The sequence below is a fragment of the Anarhichas minor genome, unplaced genomic scaffold (assembly GCF_050575085.1).
Source record: "Anarhichas minor isolate MPS153535 unplaced genomic scaffold, ASM5057508v1 ptg000049l, whole genome shotgun sequence".
In the NCBI taxonomy this organism is placed as follows: Eukaryota; Metazoa; Chordata; class Actinopteri; order Perciformes; family Anarhichadidae; genus Anarhichas; species Anarhichas minor.
In genome coordinates this window covers 3115261-3133291 of record NW_027466495.1, presented here as the reverse complement: position 1 = coordinate 3133291, position 18031 = coordinate 3115261, and the positions used below count along the sequence as shown (strand labels likewise).

Below are 18031 nucleotides of genomic sequence, written 5' to 3'. Positions count from 1 at the left end.
TTTGTTTGTCATTTTTTATTGTGGCAATACAAATACACATTTTACTTAGATTTCTGGCTCTGTGCCTGTGCCTTGAGCACCTTGACGACGATCTTCTGCTCCTCAATCAGGAAAGCACGCTTGATCCTGAGAATGGAAGCAAAACAGACAATTTAGAAATAATGCATGAGCCATTTACAACTCGCATCAATGTAATCAGAGACTGGACTCATTCTTGTTTCCATGTTGTCGATTAAAGTAACTGTTCTGAGTAGTAGAGGTGACAGCTTATCAGTCTTAAATCAAGACAAATGCATCACTCCAGCTTCTCAGCAATAAAATAAGTAAGTAACTTATTTTACCTGTCACGCACACACTTTGCGCACATGGAGCCTCCGTAGGCCCTGCTGACGTGCTTCTTGGTCTTGGAGAGCCTCATCAGAACCTGAGGTCTAACAGCCCGGATCTACAAGACAGAACAGATCCACAATGAGACCGACACCACTACCAGGGGAAAGTTTTCCCCAAATATATTCAAAAGGCAGTGATGAATGTAAACAGTCTCTGTGCTTGAAAACAACCAAACTCCCCACGGTAGGCTACTCAATAGAAATGACAAAGGAAATGTTTCCAGGCATCCTGAGAGACGGAGGATTTGAACAGTGCGCTCAAAAGAATAGGTGTAACTTTGAACTGTGCACCAAGTTTTTAATACTACCATCGTCATAAATGCAATACCTGTACATTTTCTTAGAATTCAGTGTGCAATTACAGTTTGTAAAACACTTTTTACCGTTATATTCCTAAATACTACTGCTTGATTAATATCTCAAGAAAATATATAGCTTGTTTTGGTGTGCTCTTTTGCTTACAGGTGTAAAATACTATTGTAACTTTGGATTTGGGAATGAACCTGCATTTCCTCCATCCTTCCTGAATACTGACATGACCGTAAAACAAACACCCGTACAAAAGCACTAGAAGATATATCCACATATTGGAGGTAAGAGAACCAGTCCACAACAATGCTAATTTAAACATTTTCAGAGATCTCTCTCTCTCACACAAACTACGCAAGGCACTGATTACATTAAGACAGCTTGTCTTTAGGTTTACCAATGTAATAGATGAACGAACAGTTAATCACATAATATCTCTTCTGTATACCTCCAGCCTCTCAATTTAGTCTCAGCCATTCATGTTGTTGCTGTGCACCAAATTTTAGCTCACTTAGTGCATGTTCAGACAGTGTAAATATTGTACATTTTCAGAAAATACCAGTCCAAGTCAATTGTTATTAATGTGAACAAATTAACTAGCACTATTTCTACAATTATCCATCTGTTTAATATGAAAAAGTACAGACAACTGCCATGATGTTTGCAGAACATGAAGCTATGTTAACATCACTTGTACGACTTTCAGCACATTACTCCAGACTTAAACGTTCACAATGCAAAGCGAGAAACATGACATCTGATAAATTACTTGCATCTGTGGCAGCTTGTGTTAGTAATGCAGTTTAAGTCTTAACCTCAAGCTCAAGATTGTTTTCATGGACATCACACAAACAAGATGTGTATCATTATGCATACTGGAGAAGTCGAGCATGTAGAAGACAATCAACAACTACTGCTGCTTTGTTTTAATTGATTAACAGTATATGAAGTAGACCAGCCCCACGTGGGCCATACAGACCTCAAGTGCATGCACCTCTTTAGGGATGGGGATAGGAAAAGAGCCTTCCTTCACTATAACACAATGGCTGTACTTACTCCACGCAGTCTTCCTGGGCAGATGCCACATGCCGACTTGGGAGCTTTGCCGACTTTCTTGGTGTACAGGTACACGATACGGTTACCAGGAGTCCGGGAACTGCAACACAACAACGATTAGATTTAGCATTTACACAGCAGGTCATAGCTGAAGATGCTATGGTGTTTGTTAGCTTTTCAATCCACTTACAGTCTGGTTTTGTTGGAGGCGGTGTTGTAGGACAACCTACGGCGGTAAGTCAGGCGCTGCACCATCTTGAGACTAAAAACAAAGTAAAATAAGTCAGTGAATTTTTGAACGTGATGCTAGTATGCTAACACCGGTAGCCGTGTTGCCGATGTTAGGGCTCAACCCGTTGGTTACACCAGTTTACATTACTTAGGCATACAAAACATTGGCCAAATTTAAAAGACAGTCTGGTTTGAGAATATTTTTAAATAATCCAATTCAGTATGAAAACATATTTAAGTGTCGTTGCTAGCCGCGGCCACTCTAACATTACCGCATACAACTCAATCTATAGATAGCGGCCTCAGAGACCCAGACACGGCATCACTAAAATGTCTCGCAGAAAACCTCAAAGTAAGATAATGGTCACATCGCTAGAAACTAAGACTTGTTTATAGTATCATCTTTACTTGGCATCAACCACATTTTCTCCTAAAACGTAGGATTACAGTGGATTTTTAAATCGTTATGTTCCAGAGTAAAGCAGGGGGCCGCCATACCTGCTGTCGCCTTAACCGGAAGAGGAAGGAGCAAGGCGGGTGTTACAGTTTAAAGTTCCTCCACTATTTCAAGTCTGTTCCCTGTTATTGTGCTCCCTGCTGGTGTTTAGTTATTACTACACACGTAGATTAATTTATAACAAATGATGTGTTTATTAAATTATAGAACGATAAAGTTAATGGAATTTATTTAAAAATTGCACTAGCCAATTGAAGAAAACAATAAATATATGTTTGTAATTGTATGTATGTATGTATTGATAACAGCCTATTGCATTTTGTTAAAATGTACAAAAATAAACTCTCCATATCTGATTTACACAAGTACTTTTTTATTTTATTTATTATGGGTGATCAATTGACACAATTACATAATTCACTCTTGCAAACTGTTTCAATATATCCACGAAAATCTCAAAGAAACACTATTGGCTGAGGGGCTGTGTTGAACACCACTTGATTTAAACCTTTGGGCCCTTCCACCGTTTATTTTGACATGTCTCTGCAGGATAAGCACAGGTTTAACCAATTATTTGAACGATTGCTGCCTCCAATTTCCATTTTCAAGTTCCTGCTATTGTCCTCACTTGCCTGCTGACATGGCTTACTGGCACACCTGGAGCCTAATTCAAGTGATTAGTTGCACCTGTGTTTTTCCTGCTTGACAAAACGTTTGCCATGTAAAAAGGCTCATCGAGAGTTGGTTCCTCCAAGTCCTAAAGGGGACTTTACACAAACAAGGAGCAAAGTAAGTGACATTTTAGTTTGTAAATTCAATGCATAGATTGTCCAGTAGATGGCAGCAGTGGTATGCTTGTTGAAGATACCTGACCGTTTTGGTTGGCATTGTGAAGAATCGTATGCATGCACATACCCAATTTAGTTTCAACAAAGTCCCTTTAACTAAAATCTAATATTATCAAAATAGGAGCTCAATACAAATTGTGAGTTTTCTAAAGAATAAGGGAGCTTCTTTTTTGATCTGTGTTTGACAAGGGCGTCTCAATTTCAATGTAAACGACCCTGCAGCTGCCTTATTAAATAATGTTAATTTCTATGCAAACACCACTCTGTATGGTGTCCCAAATTCGCAAAGGTATCATACATAGCAACAGTAAATATTTTGCTTTCCATTTAGCCTGATATGATCAAATAAAGTAAAGCCTATGAGTTGTTTAAAGTGCCACAAACATTTTAAACATTCTTCTAAACTTAATTTTAAAGTCCTTTTAATGTACATGCCATGCACACTGCCAACCAATATACTAGAAAATCTGCAACACGCTCTGTTGCTCTAAATATGAGAGAAATGGCCCAAAATGGCTCCTTATCAAAGAGGTGTTGTGTCACAGAACAGACATTTGCCAAGCACAGCCGACAGATGGTGAGCTTGGCATCCTTTAAGATGAAATATTTGGCAGAGGCAAAGTTCAGTGACAACGCAAGGCTCTGTACAGAGGGTTGGCACGTTTCGCATCCGTTTTAAGGCCATGAAACTAACTGTCTGGTTTGATGCTTAACTCAGTCAGAAATCCATATGGGCTGGAAGTTCATTATTGTGCACTGTTGTTTGGAGATTAATCAGTGCACCTGGGAATATGGTTTAACAAACAAATGCATTATCCTAGTTAATGATAATTGAACACTTACAATGTCCTCTCTTACAATTGGTGGATTAACTTGAGCCAGCCAGGAGCAGTATTAACATTTTTATTTGTATTGTGGGAGAGAACCTAGTCCATGTGAGAGAGACATTTATTATCAGTTGCCAAGTTTGTTCTTTGGAAATGTCCCCTATGTTGAGTAACACACATTAGTAGCAAGATTTTATTTTTCCACCACATTGTTTGTGAATGTGTGACAAACATGAATACCCTTCACTGCACCCATTGTTTTCTGATTGGAAACTTTGTATTACTGATGACCTCTCGAGGTTGAAGCTTGTTGTTCTGTTCAGGGATTGATTTGATTAAATCCAGATGCGATGCGACCTGGGATTAACCAGTTCTTCACGAGAATCAAGGGCCCAATCCCAATCTCCCCCTTTACGGACTCACGGATTTTGAGGCGCGCTCCCGCGAAGTCCGTGAGGGTTTAGGGATGTCCCACTGTCAAATCATCGAGTGTTTGAGGGCTCTCTGGCAGACATCTTGAGCCCTTTATGAACCCTTACCATAAATCAGCATAGGATGCTGACTTTGCCTTTGCTTTTAAAGGAATTACCCTCAAATCATTGCAATGTGACGTTAAACACGGGGTATCCAGTGGACGCATGGAGACGTAAAAACAAAATAAACAAAGAGGATGGCTCAGGTGTGTTCAGCCTGTCTTATTAAATTTACTCAGCAACATTAAGGGTTAAAGGTGGAACCAATAAATTGTCCCATTCCTATTTACACCATTTCAAGGACCAGGTGACGTCAGTAAATCCTTGAGGGTTCAGGGTTTGAGGCTTTAGGGGGGACATTGGGATCGGGCCATGGTCTTTCACGAAGGGTGCCAAGGAGATTTGCGCCGACCTCAAGAGACACTGCAACATGCACACGCGCACGTCCAAACAATTAGTAACATCTGCAGGCACTCTGTCTTAATCTTGTCAGAAGTAATTATTCTAAGACCTCTCAATGGAATATTTAATTTAGATCTTACAACAAAATGTCAATAAATGAATGATGGTTAGATAATTTACATTTTATTTACTGTTGAGCCATCTGAATTTGCTCCTCTTACATTTGGAGGAGTCCCCTGTCACCCGTGGGCCCTCACTTCTCAAGGGGTCCTGACAAGTCAAAGATGAACCATATCACCGTAAGTGCACTTGATTACGCAAGTCTCTCCGGGCCACCCCCCCCGCCCCCTTTCATATCTCCTTGGGCCTTCTGTGTAATCTGCTGAGATTTAAACCTGCTGCTCCTGTTTAATAAATCCACTGCGATTAAAATAGGATTACAGCTCTGCTTTCGCCTTCCTAATGACATCAGAGCATGAAACATTTTTTAACTTTTTTTCAGTTGTCGGATTTTTGCCCGAGCTCACTATACTTTTTTCGTAACCAGACAGACAGCAACGATTTTGAACCCCTCCCCCCCCCCCCCCCCCCCCCCCCCCCCCCCTCTCCCCAAACCTCGTGCCTGCAACCCAGCAGGTCAGCCCATCTGTGTGGCGGTTGACATAAGGATTAAGCTTATAATGCAGCACACATCCTGTATCAATGCTATCTTGGGACTATACAGATGGAAAATAGCCTCTTGGCTAACTCTGGTGCATTTACAGCAATGTTTTTATTAATGTGCACTGTCCCTTATCAAATAAACCAATAATATCAGACTTCTCAATGACAGATAGCCAAAGAAAATATGCTCCAGTCCAGAATAGTGTTGTTTGTTTGAACCTTGAAACCCTCACATGAAGTCGCCACAAACGGTACAATCTGATCTTTGTGGCCACATCTCATGGATGTTTAGCCATGAAATATTAAGCGCCATATTCAGCTATGTCATGAAGTGACAGTGCACATGTTGTCCCTCCTGCTTTTCATAATGTGAAATGAAAGGATAGGGTGAGCACATCAATACGACTCGTTTGTCCTGTGTGTCCTGCAATGGTTAAATTCTGTGAGGTCACAAAAGGCAAAGATTGATTGGATTTTGACAACGGGTAAACTCATGACCCCATGCAGAGAAATCTACTTAAGATTATGTATTTTACTTTAATACACAATGTAGCTTACAGTCAAATGTAAAATGTTAGGTTTTTGTCGAATTTTCAGATTGTAGCCTACTGATGATAGGAAAGGCCTGCAAGCAATCCAGTTTTTAATCATTCCAAGTTTAGCATCCTGGCAAACCTCCCAGTCCACTCAAACTTATCCTGGCTAAAATACACTAGTACCTGCTATAACAGATTAAAGTTAAACCTCCCATGCTCTATATCTGTAGAGTAGGGACTGATTTTCGACCTGCAAGCAGCTGTTGGAAAAATATTATTTTATTATTAACTTTGATTTTTGTGAATATTTTGAAAAATTTCAGAGTAAATGTCTGCTAGTGGTATCGCATGAAAGCCCTTTTTGACTTGTGATTTAAATACTATCAGAATTAATCGCGGCACAGGGTTGAGGACAATTAGAAGTAATGTATTCTATTCTGCAGTTTGTTTCCCGGGAGTTTGGAGGCCTAAAGTGCAGTTTACATTTTTCAATGCAAAGAAACTATTTAGTTTTACCAATGCTAGCTGAAAGGATGGACGTTTTGTTCTCTTAGTCGGTGCACCACTTTGGTCCAGTAGGTGAGATATTTCACATCTCAACTATTGGATGCATTGCCATGAAATTGGTCAAAGGCAGTCGAGGTCCTCAAATGATGAATCCAAATGACTTGTGCCAGCAGGAGGTTGACTTCTTTTGATGCAAATATGTCAACAAAAATTGGATAGATTGCATTAAGATCCAATATATGCAATAATATAACATTTCACACAAAAAAATATGGAGAAACAGTTAAATGACATAACCAAGGTAACATTTTAGATCTCTTTAAAATGATCTGGGATGCACCATGTGTTTAAGTGGACCACCAGTAAAAGTAAGGTCTCACTTTCACACTGTGGGCTCGTATATAATCAGCCCCAGCACTTAGTGATCAGTCCTGCCCGTGGATTATCAATTCATTAATCTCTTCAGAGCTACTGCTGCTCAAATAAATATTCCCATCCACCCCTGATTTTCAGCTAAAATGGTCTCACCCACTTTATCTTTGAACAATCTTGCTTTTGTGTTTTAACTCCGTGGCAGTGCATTTGTCTTTTGGAATACATTTACTCAGCTGTTTTAAGTAGCCTCTTTGATTCACTATTTACTATCTGAGCATCCCATTGGTGCCTGTGCCCATTTTGTTTTGCTGACCGCATTTTCCTAAGGGGCAGGTGGTCTGTCCAAGCCTCTTTGTACAGACTTGTGCTGGTGGTGGGGGGGGGTTGCTAATATGAGGCTTTCAACATCTAATCCGGAGCAAGTCTCTTAGAAAAAGCTTATCTTGGGACTCTCCAATATCACTGCTTTCCTCATCTGCAGGACCAAACTGCTCTTGGCGTTAGTTCTGAACAAATATGACGTGTTTAATGGAGCTAATTCAATACCTTGTTTCAGTCAATTGTTCTCCCCTCTTCACCGGAAAAACTTGCTTGGTTATCATCACCCTATCTACCCCCCACTGGCCCTGCCCCATTGCTGACAAATCCATACAACTATGTGGGACACAAAGGCTCGGATTTAGCTGCCGGGCCAAAGCGAGGGTGGACCGGGTGGGGGGCAGGGCCAGCATGGAAATTTCTGTTGTTTTTGTCACAGCACAGATTTCAGCCAAATCAAAACAACTGGCACCATCACCTTCCTCCCCGCCACAACCCACATGACCTGCGGCCAGTCATCACTTTTAGGCTGGAAATGCAGCCAGATCAGGAGAGGTCTGTGCGGCGGGATGGAGGAGAGGCTGCGTGTGCACTGGGGGGCCATTGTTGAAAAAGAGCTGACGAATGGGATCTCATTTGATAAGCAACAATATTGAGAGATCCAATTTGAAGAACTAGGGTCACAGGCGCAAAGTGCACTTAGTGATTATGTCTACCGATCTGCATGTGCTCATACAGCTAAACATAACATTTTAAACAAATGGTGCAGCTATTGTGACAGCTTCTGCTGTACAGTCAGTATTCAGACTACCTTCTCTGATTTACTATCACTAATATTTCTTTGAAAGGCCAGGTGGACAAAGTCAACAGACATGAAATTAATCCCAACTTTGACTTATGCAGCCTTTTCTGTTATTCAATTCAGGCCACATGTAAAAGTAAAAGTTCAAACTTCTTATAAATTCTAGATTCATTTCTTCATAATACATATTGCATCTTGATTATTAATATTTATTTCAGAGTGAGAGAATACATAAAAACATAAAAACAAACGGTGAAATGTTCCCTTCAAAATATCCTGTAACCGGAGGTGACATTATTGAATATTTTGTTCGACCAACAGTCCAACCGAGCAGTTACATCCTGCATTTATGCCTTTTAGCTTGGGCCAAGCTTCGAACTGCAATCAGACCCTTCTTGCCCTCTAAAATCGTACTTCTTTCAAACACCAAACCTCAAGTTTGTTATGCAGGTTTCCTGATTGACAGTTGGTTCGGCAACAAAAACGCTGTCTCAAAGCCCGGTACTATCATCTCAACCATCTACACTGGTTGATGATGTAGCCTACTTATGTGCCACCAGTTTGCTCTTGTGGAAAAACCTGGGACTGGTTGGCGAGGACGCCCAGTGGCGATAAATGTAGTGAGGTAATCAAACTCGATCCCTGTGAGTTGTCTTCTGGGCTTCTGAGTGTGACAGCATTTCACTTGCAGGTCCCGTGACAGGGAATTATGATTGACATAACACAGTGGAGGTTGAGCCTTCAAGGTTAAAGGAATTGTTTGACATTTTAGGAAATGTGCTTATTTGCTTTCTTGCAAAGACTAGACAAAAAGATCGATGCCACCCTCATGTGTCCGGTAAAAAAAAAAAAGTTAATGATGGTAATAACAGAGGTGTTGACTTCAAATAAGTATTATTTTATTACATATCAGAGGACATTCAATATTTGTTTTTATGTTTGTTTTTCAAAAGTAATACGAAAACAGCTAATCAAGCTTTGGACTGTGGACCAACATGAACCGCAATGGATAGTCGTCACAAAACATCTGATTATTGATAATCTGAGATAACTCGAGTCAATGCTCTCGGCCTCTGTGTTTCCTGTTGGGTAACAAGAGGCAGCTACAGCTGGGAGGAGATGAGAGCAGAGGAGAGAGTGCAATCAATGAGGTCAGTGAATCATGATTTATTATACAGCAGCAGGCCATTAGTGTCGCACATACTTTGTCACACTGTGTAGAGATTGCGTGTCTGCGTCTATCAAACAGTGCGTGGCCTGTCGACTAATGCGAAGTGGTTGGGGGGGCTTTCTGTGACACGAGGGGGAAACATGGCGACCCAGGGGGCTGTAGGCATGAAGGTTATGTCAGATGAGGGCTGGGTATTTGCTGACATATTCAAAATTAGGCAAACTGATATATGAAGCATGTGTTACCTTTTTAATTGATGTACAATCTCACATTTGGTAATGGAACAAAAATGTTTTGAAATAATAAATCAAGATATTGAAGGGAATGTTCAACAATTTGGGAATTGCCCAGAGGTAGATGAGAAGTTCGATCTTACATCTGTTTGCTCAATATGAAGCTGAAGCCAGCCGTCGGTTAGCTTAGCTTAGCCTAGCCTGGCTTGGTGAAATGGTAACAAAATCCACCTACCACCTCTAAAGTTACCACATTTACATATTGCATTTTGTTTGTTTATTCTGCAGGAATACAACTGTGGTAGACTCCAGGAAGTCACTGCACCCAACCAAGAACTAGTCCCTCACACAAACACCTAAACCCAGAAAATGTCCTTTTAACAGCAACGAGTTACAATAGGGGAACTTAAGAAGTGCTGGAAGAGAGATGTTGCTATACTCCAGACAGAGACAGTCGATGCCATAAGATAATCGGCTGCTGACTGCATCTTCATATCGACCATACATTGAGATTATGGCAAGAAAATCGAATATGCAAATTACCAAAGAGTAAAAAAACAACAACAAAAACCCTTTTAAAATGAAACATTATACTCTATCGTCAGTGAGAAGAACAGTCATTTGTGGGAGATTATCCTATGGCTGCACGTGGGATCCACCCTCTGCATATAACCTTGAAATGACCTCAGGCATCGCCTGCACATCAATCTGAAACGGAGCTTAAGCACATCCACCTGTTCCGTCATCAGATGAACAATAATAATGAATAAAAAAAGATAAACCAGTGGAAATACTGCCTTTGCTGTGTAACCACGGCAACTCCTCCCCCAAAATGCAACATCACCGACGCCCCCACCGCGTGAAGCCAGCAGGAAAGGATGCGCCGTCTGCCGCTTACCTGGCTTTATTAATAAAGCAAGTGGTTCACGTGGGCAGCCCAGCCCAGCACACTATTCTGCTACATTAGCAAGGTATTTTCGACCGGGTATTTTTTTTTTTTTTCCTCCTCTCATCCGAGAAGGGGTGGGTGCTGCTGCTGCTGCTGCTGCTGCTTTTGTGACGGAGAGAGGTGAGCGCAGTTGGAAAAGCATTCGCCCCCCCTCCTCCCATCCCTCTCCTCCAAAGCTCCTCCTCTGTCGTCGGAGAGCAGAGAGCGGTCACACATTGCTCAATGAGAGCAAGAGGGCACCGTAGAGGATTTAATTTCAACCTGCTGCTGTGCCGTGCGGCTGTTTTTCTCGCCTCTGACAAAGGTAAGGCATGCCACCGTACTGCAGCCGCTGCACGCGTCATGCGCCACGCCGGGGGAACTCATGTTGGGCTCTCTTGGTGGAAGATGATGCTCCAGCTGAAAGGGCGAGGGCATTATTGAAGGGCAGACAGGGGGGAAGAGTTGTCAGTGGAACTGCCATCTCTGACAAGCCGTTCAGCTTAAAGGCGGCAGGCTGTGCATCATTGGAAAGTCAAACAGGACAGGATGTGCGTGTGTGTGCTTTCACCTGAGCAGCGGCATCGTAGCGTTCACCGTTTTCACTGAACCGCCTGCCTTCATGTTTCGTAATATGTTCACAGGGGAAAAACAGCAGGTTTTCGATTTTTTTTTAAATGCAAGTTGTCACAATTAAAAATGAAATCGTTAAAACAGCAGAATCATGAAGCTGAAGTTGTTCTCTGTGTGTAGCTGCATCTTGCGCTTTAAATGTGTTGAAATTGTGAATTACTGCATGTAAATCACTGAGTACACTTGATGGTATGCAGCTAATGTAAGTGCACTCAGGCCACATGATTTCAATTGCAAGTAAATGTTCAAACTTCTTGTAAATCCTCGATGCATTTGAGTGCAGTAAGAGAATACCGTGGGGTGGTTTTAACATTCAAGATAATGCATTTTAAGCTGAGTAGGCCTATTTCAAGTCTGCATAACCTTGTAACTGGGGATTTCCTGTTCGATTTCATTTCTGAATATCTACATGTAGCTTTTTTTGGTAGTCATCAGGAGTATTAGCCCTGATTTATAGCCGACTTCTCCACAGCAACAATGGTCATTGGTCAATGTTGTTCATTACATTTTTTTAAACTCCTATAAAGAAAGGCATGAATTAATTGGCCATCACACATTTCCAGTTATTGCATTTACAATTTAATATAAAAAGAGAATATCAGCAGCAGTGCTTATTTGAGACTCTGATGATTGACTAATCAATGAATCAAATAATTGTTTAGTTTTCTGTCTCGTTTCACTTTGTAGCATCAAACTGTTTAAACGGACAAAACAGAGTCTTTAGAATATACAGTACCTTGTTTACTGAATAATTACCTTTTTTTTAATTTGATTGTATTTTAAAGTTAATTTTACACTCTTAAGTCTCTTTCCTGGTTCAATTATTAATTTTCTTCATTCTGTTGACATTTTCCAGCAGAGGCTAATATGAAGACATCATTTGGCAAACCAGACCCTGGAAAGCACCTACAATCTATTCAACTCATTTGAAACTGGTGACAACACCATGCATTGTCTCCTCATGCGCTCTCCCCTCATCCTACCCAGCCATTGAGAGTGAGGACACCACAAGCTGCACAGACATGGGTTCAGACCAACCCTGCATGGATTCCCTCGAGAGAAGGCCCACGTTGAGTGCCGCCTGTAAGCGGCAGGCCTACCGGTGTCTGCGGAAAAAGCTGAGGCCATTGCGAATCGTAGGGTTTGTCCTCAGCCTGGTGGCCTTAAGTGCAGTGTCCTTAAGTGCCTTGACCTGGAGCTCATGGGGTTTCAGTGAGCCAGTGCTCCCCCAGGAGAGTCTCCACCAGTCGGCCCCCCACAGGACTCTACTTTTCACCCAACTGCAGAGGGACCCCAATGTGTCAGCCGACATGCCAATAGCCATGAGATCTTCAGCACATGGCAACGAAAGCCAGGGGGCGTACCCACCAGACCTTTTCACCCTCGAGGAGCGACGCAAAGGAGCAGTGGTCCTCCACATGTTTGGCATGATCTACATGTTCATTGCCTTAGCCATAGTGTGTGACGAGTTCTTCGTCCCAGCGCTGACTGTCATCACAGAGAAACTGACCATTTCGGATGATGTAGCGGGTGCCACCTTCATGGCAGCGGGTGGCTCAGCCCCGGAGCTCTTCACCTCCATCATCGGCGTCTTCATCTCGCACAGCAACGTGGGCATCGGCACCATCGTGGGCTCGGCCGTCTTCAACATCCTCTTCGTGATTGGGATGTGTGCCATCTTCTCCAGGGAAATCCTCAACCTAACATGGTGGCCACTCTTCCGCGACGTCTCCTTCTACATCCTGGATCTGATCATGCTCATCATCTTCTTCCTGGATAACGTCATCACCATGTGGGAAAGTATCACGCTGCTCTCAGCCTACGCCGCCTACGTGATCTTCATGAAGTGCAACAGCAGTGTTGAGGGCTTCGTCAAAAGTTGCATGAACAAGAACCAAGTGGTAGAAGTAGAAGTACAGCCCAAGGTGAGTTGGTTTCTTGATCCATATTACTTTTCTCTCACTTCCCTTCACCGCCATCTCCTCTGAAAATACAATTTTATATGAAATGTCCGACTATGAGGAAGTTACAGTAGGTGTGAAGTAATGAGTTTTGGTACTTTGGCTGATAGAAATGACCTTCCATGTCTCCTCTTGCATGGGAACACACACTCATCCCTTTGACACATATCATGCAGCTGATTTGTTATTTTGATGAAGTCAGGCTGACTGTGATGAAAGCGGTTTGTTTGTAGAGACATGCTTTTAATTCTATGCACCTTTTTTTTTGTTCTCATCAGCCAAATGAACATTTTCAAATGACACCCGTATCTCACAGATGTCCGGCACTCTTAGATCATGCAATATTCCGCAAACTGACAATTGTCCATTCGTGTGGCTTAAATGATGCTCCACAGGGCGGGCATACAGTATTCCACTGTGGGATTAATAAAACAGTCATATGTGTAATTCTGGGTTAAGCTCTACAAATTGTGTCCCAGTCTGACAAAACAATCCCTTGGAAAATCTCAAGAGCTGTGGTTTTTTTTTTTTTTTCTTTCCCCCTAGTTAAAGATTTCCCACAATATTACTGTATTTAAATAGTTGAGTAAACATGTGAACCACATGCAGTAAATGGCTTCAGGACTGCTGTGGTAGTCTTGTTCCGTCCGTTTCTCCACATTTGCTCTCGGGAGGTTCTTCTTCATGTACAGTCTCTCGGTGCAATGTTTTACTTTTCGATCTGTAACATAAACAGTGAATACTCCAGAGACAAAAAAAACGTAGAAATCATTGTTTTACTTCACATAACATTCGCCACCCTCAATGACACTTGAGGGCAAAAGACACCGCAATGCAATTCGATACCGGTGTAGAGATTATCCAGACGGATTTAGATTTCTTTGTGACATGAGATGGAAATGAAATTTTGTGAAAGTTGCATTGTAAAGCTTTAATTAAGTCTGGATTTATTCTAAGTACATAAAGGATATTTAAACGGCAGGTTTCATAATGCTGGGGGGAGAAACTCTCAAAGAAGCCAACATCGCCATTTGATTTTCAGTGTGTCAAACTGAAAGTGAATGCCTCTCTTCATTTAAAAAGCAAGCGTGAAAATAGTTATTTTCTTTCTCCTATTCTGCCGTAACTAATTTGACTGAGGGCTTCTTTGCAAGAAAAGACTGAGAACTGAGGTGCACAGGCTGAGTGCCAGAGAACACTCTGGTGACCTTGAGCTGCAATGGATTCTGGGTACTTTGGCCAACAGGACCGCTTGTGTGCGTATTAAAAAAAACAACTTTTGATGGGGGGGTAAAAGTGAGAGACAGATGAGTCGATCAAATCCCACCATCATGTCTCATCTCCACGTGCAGCGGATTTAGCCTCTCCTTTCTCTTGCATTGTGGGTAACAAGCTCATGACTGCACCTTTCAGCACCCTGCTCTGAACATGTAAAACATACAATACATTTAAAAAAAATGAATTGGATGATGTACAAAATAACAGTCTTAAGCTTTTATTTACCAAACCTAGATTGTCAGTAAACCTCTTTTATTTTGTAGTCTGGGTCTACTGGGTTAATAGAACTACAAAGGTGCAAATATTATTAGAATGTAATCTAAACACCTTTTTTTTTTTTAATAAAGCTTTGACACTTTGGGGACCTGTGTATTTTAAGACACGTTATTTTGGGAATTAATTGGCAATTTAGCAGGCGTGTATGTGTGTAAATTCAGACATGAATAATGGAGAGTCAAACAGGAGAGCAAGGACAAGTGTCCTGCAAAATATGATTTGAGGGTCTGGTGTTCTGCTGTTGTCTTTCTGTTTTTGGGTGACATTCACTACTATGGACTGAGCCGCCGTTTTATAAATTAATCATTTAACTGTCGTGGCTGAGCTTAATCCTCCATACAGTGCCATTCAGGTGCAAAGTATTGCATTGTAAGGACAATAGGGTGCTATTCGATGCCATGCCCTTGAACTAGACTCTTGATTTAAAATAAGCTTCCTGAGATTATTTCATGCATTATGATATTGGGACGTCCGCATTGTGTGTTACATTGCTGCCATAGACAGAAACACAGGCAGTCTGCAGCAACAGAGAAGTGGTGTTATCCTGTCACCATAAGGATGAAGAGTGTAGGTTGCTTGGTTAGTAATTGGCAGTTGGCCATCAATAATGCTATAAATACCATCTAAAATTCAATTCTGAGAGTAACATGGACAGCAGTGTGATGTTCTGCATTTAGCACTCATCTGTCTGCAACCGCTGCCTTTCATCTCACTACAGAACTGCTCGTACTGCGTTCTCTCTTTTTTTTTATGGACATGAGAAGTTTCTTTTTCGAAACTTGTTTTGTTCTTCTCCCTGTAACATAAAAATAGCTGGCTTTGATTCTCTTATTTTCTCGAAAAATAATGCCTTCGCTTCCAGGCAGAGCGTCAAATGGCGAGAGGCGGGCTTGCTTTTCCATCAATTGACAGATCAGAGAAGCCATTCTTTATTTAGCCCAGGGATCAGGTGTAACATAATCAATACAACGCAAAAAGAACTGTCACATCTCAGTGCGGATACTAGGTCTGTTTATAACCATTGTTTTACATCACTTCAATGGTCGGCCTCATCAAATGTAATCTGCAATAATCTCTCAATCCAGTTAACACAACCATGAATGCTCCATAATGCCATGCACTTAGACTGACCTTGTAATTACAGCAAAATAGGATGGAAAAGGGAAAAGGCTTTTTGCTTTCAGTACATTAAGTTTTAGACAGACGGGAGGAACACTTCACATAGTTTGGGGGTGTGACGGCATGTGGATTCTTTCACGCTTTTCCCATAAATCTTAGTTGTGCCTGCAGTTTTAAAATCCTCATGCAATTGTACACCCTTACCACTGATGATGACAACTTGACACATAGTTGCAGAACCTCAGCTCTCATTCGTTGGAGGTGGAAGATGATCTTGCACCCCTAAGAAAAATTGCCACTTACACCTGCATTCCCTGATTTTTCTTTTTTTGGCCACTTGGGGGCAGCGGAAACGAGCTCTCAACACAACATTGACATATCACTTCAACAACATTCAGAGCATTAATGTAGCAGCAAACAACTATTATCTATTGCAAGATATAGTGGAATAATGTCAACCTAGCAGAGAACGAGGTCACCCTCGCTCTGTGTGTGCTTTTATATCTTCAGTTGGAATGATATTTGAGGCTGTTGTTTGTCAGTTTTAGGTCTGTTTGACTGCATATGTAGCATGCTACTGTTATTCTGACACCTCTGTCATGTCAGTACCCCCTCGGGATTAGTGCCAAAGGGTGACTACAGTGTCACACATATTGGCCCTGTGATCTACAAGGGTTCTGAAGTCAACAATGATGCATTTTACTCTATCACTGCTTTTAATTGCTGCATGTTATCTTGTTATCATGGTCTGGTGGTGTTGTCAGTGACTTAACGGGACAGGGGTCGACTTGGACCCGTGCACAAAGGATTGATTACTGATCACTAGTATGTGCAGTACACTCTCTAATTATTTACCTGATAAACTGACTTGCTGCTTTTGAAAATACTGGCTTCGAAAGATCAGGTAAGCCAGCACGTTGTGCAGTTCGGTTTTTATGAAAGGCAGAGGAGTGACGGCCCCCTTTCCACTTGTTACTATCATCGTGACACACCAAAAGTCAGTTTGTCAGGGATGATAATGATGTCATTTTAGCGTGGCCACATCTGACAACGCATCCGAAACAGCTGAACAGCAGGTTGTCGAACAGCGAATAGCATCTTTGAATGTATGTGTGATAGCATAAAAATGAGCAAATGAAATGCAAGCAAATCAAACTGGAGCAAAAAGTCTCATATACTTGTTTCAATTAAATAGAGCTTGAAATTTGTAATTGCGGTAAGATTCCACATCCAACCACAATATTAGATGCCTGCTACCGTCGGTGTGTATCGAGGCAGATGTTGGTTCTGCTGAGATGGAAGGTGCGACCTCTGATGTATTACCGAGCTATAAATAACGTCACAGAGGCGAGATCTTCCATCAGGATTCGCTTCAAAGATCCCTTACAAAGCGGGTTCTGTGCAGGGAGCCACGACTGTTTGCGTTTCCTCCCTGTGAATTTAGACATCCGGGCACCAGGGCTGATGCTGTACACCTTCTGTATATTCACACATGAAACCTGGTGTTTTATGCTGCGCAGTGTGCTTTATATTATTTCATTTTATCCAGTCCAAACTGAGCGAACTACCTCCTCACACACTATAATACCAGGCTGCACTGCATGAACTCCGTCACGAGCTGCTTATTTTAGTCCTGGGTGACGCCTTCATGGGATTATCTCCCATTATGACGGATGTCTACCTAATTTTCAGCAAAATCCAGATGTGCACTGCTGAACTCCTTCCAAATTATAAACTGCATCCATTTCAGATTGCCTCTTTGGGCTTGAATGAATATTGCTGTTATGAAAGCAGTTGTCCAGCTAATTTTTTAGAAAATGCTGTTGAACAGCAAAAGTATGGTTTGTACACTACCACAAACACTACCCTCACTTTTATTCGTACAGATTGAGAGCTACCGTGGTTGAACTTAAAATTTATTTCTTTTTGCAGTATCATTTTCTATGGTACGTGTCCTTGTCCTTTATTTGAACCTTGTACTTCTGTGAAAGCGGTGAGAGTAGTCATGTTTGTATCCTTTTAAAAGGAAAGTTGTAGATGTGATATTGAGTAAAACTGCATGAAAAATAGGTAGATGACGATAATGCTTGTGTGCATTTCATGCAGGCCCAACGTTATTTAGAGGCAGATGGAAAGAACAAAATAGAAGCACTCTACAGTGAATACATACACATAGTTTAACTTGTCAGAAAGTAGAGGAAAATTGTTTTATTGATCATTTGATGCAAAGTTTAACTGT

At 41.5% G+C, this 18031-nt stretch overlaps 2 protein-coding genes across 2 annotated transcripts in view; one reads left to right on the top strand and one right to left on the bottom strand.

The window, feature by feature from the left end:
* Positions 1-2557, bottom strand: rpl34 (ribosomal protein L34). Its single transcript, XM_076112435.1, has 5 exons — positions 2484-2557; positions 1945-2016; positions 1755-1854; positions 342-445; positions 1-126 (listed from the first exon to the last, which is right to left on the bottom strand). The coding sequence occupies exons 2-5, from the start codon at positions 2007-2009 to the stop codon at positions 42-44; spliced, it is 354 nt and encodes a 117-aa protein (XP_075968550.1). The 5' UTR covers positions 2010-2016; positions 2484-2557; the 3' UTR covers positions 1-41.
* Positions 2558-12180: 9623 nt separating this feature from the next.
* Positions 12181-18031, top strand: part of LOC142971715 (solute carrier family 24 member 2) — a 31873-nt gene continuing 26022 nt past the window's right edge. Inside the window, exon 1 of the mRNA XM_076112347.1 lies at positions 12181-13082. Within this exon, the coding sequence (XP_075968462.1) occupies positions 12181-13082 (902 nt within the window). The remainder of the gene's footprint in view (positions 13083-18031) is intronic.

What these genes read in the sequence shown, in the direction of transcription:
- rpl34 (XM_076112435.1), bottom strand. Translation starts at nt 2,009, where the DNA reads ATGGTGCAGCGCCTGACTTACCGCCGTAGGTTGTCCTACAACACCGCC. An exon ending in GCCTCCAACAAAACCAGACT is followed by an intron (nt 1,855 to 1,944) that starts GTAAGTGGATTG and finishes GTTGTGTTGCAG; the next exon opens with TTCCCGGACTCCTGGTAACC. An exon ending in GCCCAGGAAGACTGCGTGGA is followed by an intron (nt 446 to 1,754) that starts GTAAGTACAGCC and finishes TCTGTCTTGTAG; the next exon opens with ATCCGGGCTGTTAGACCTCA.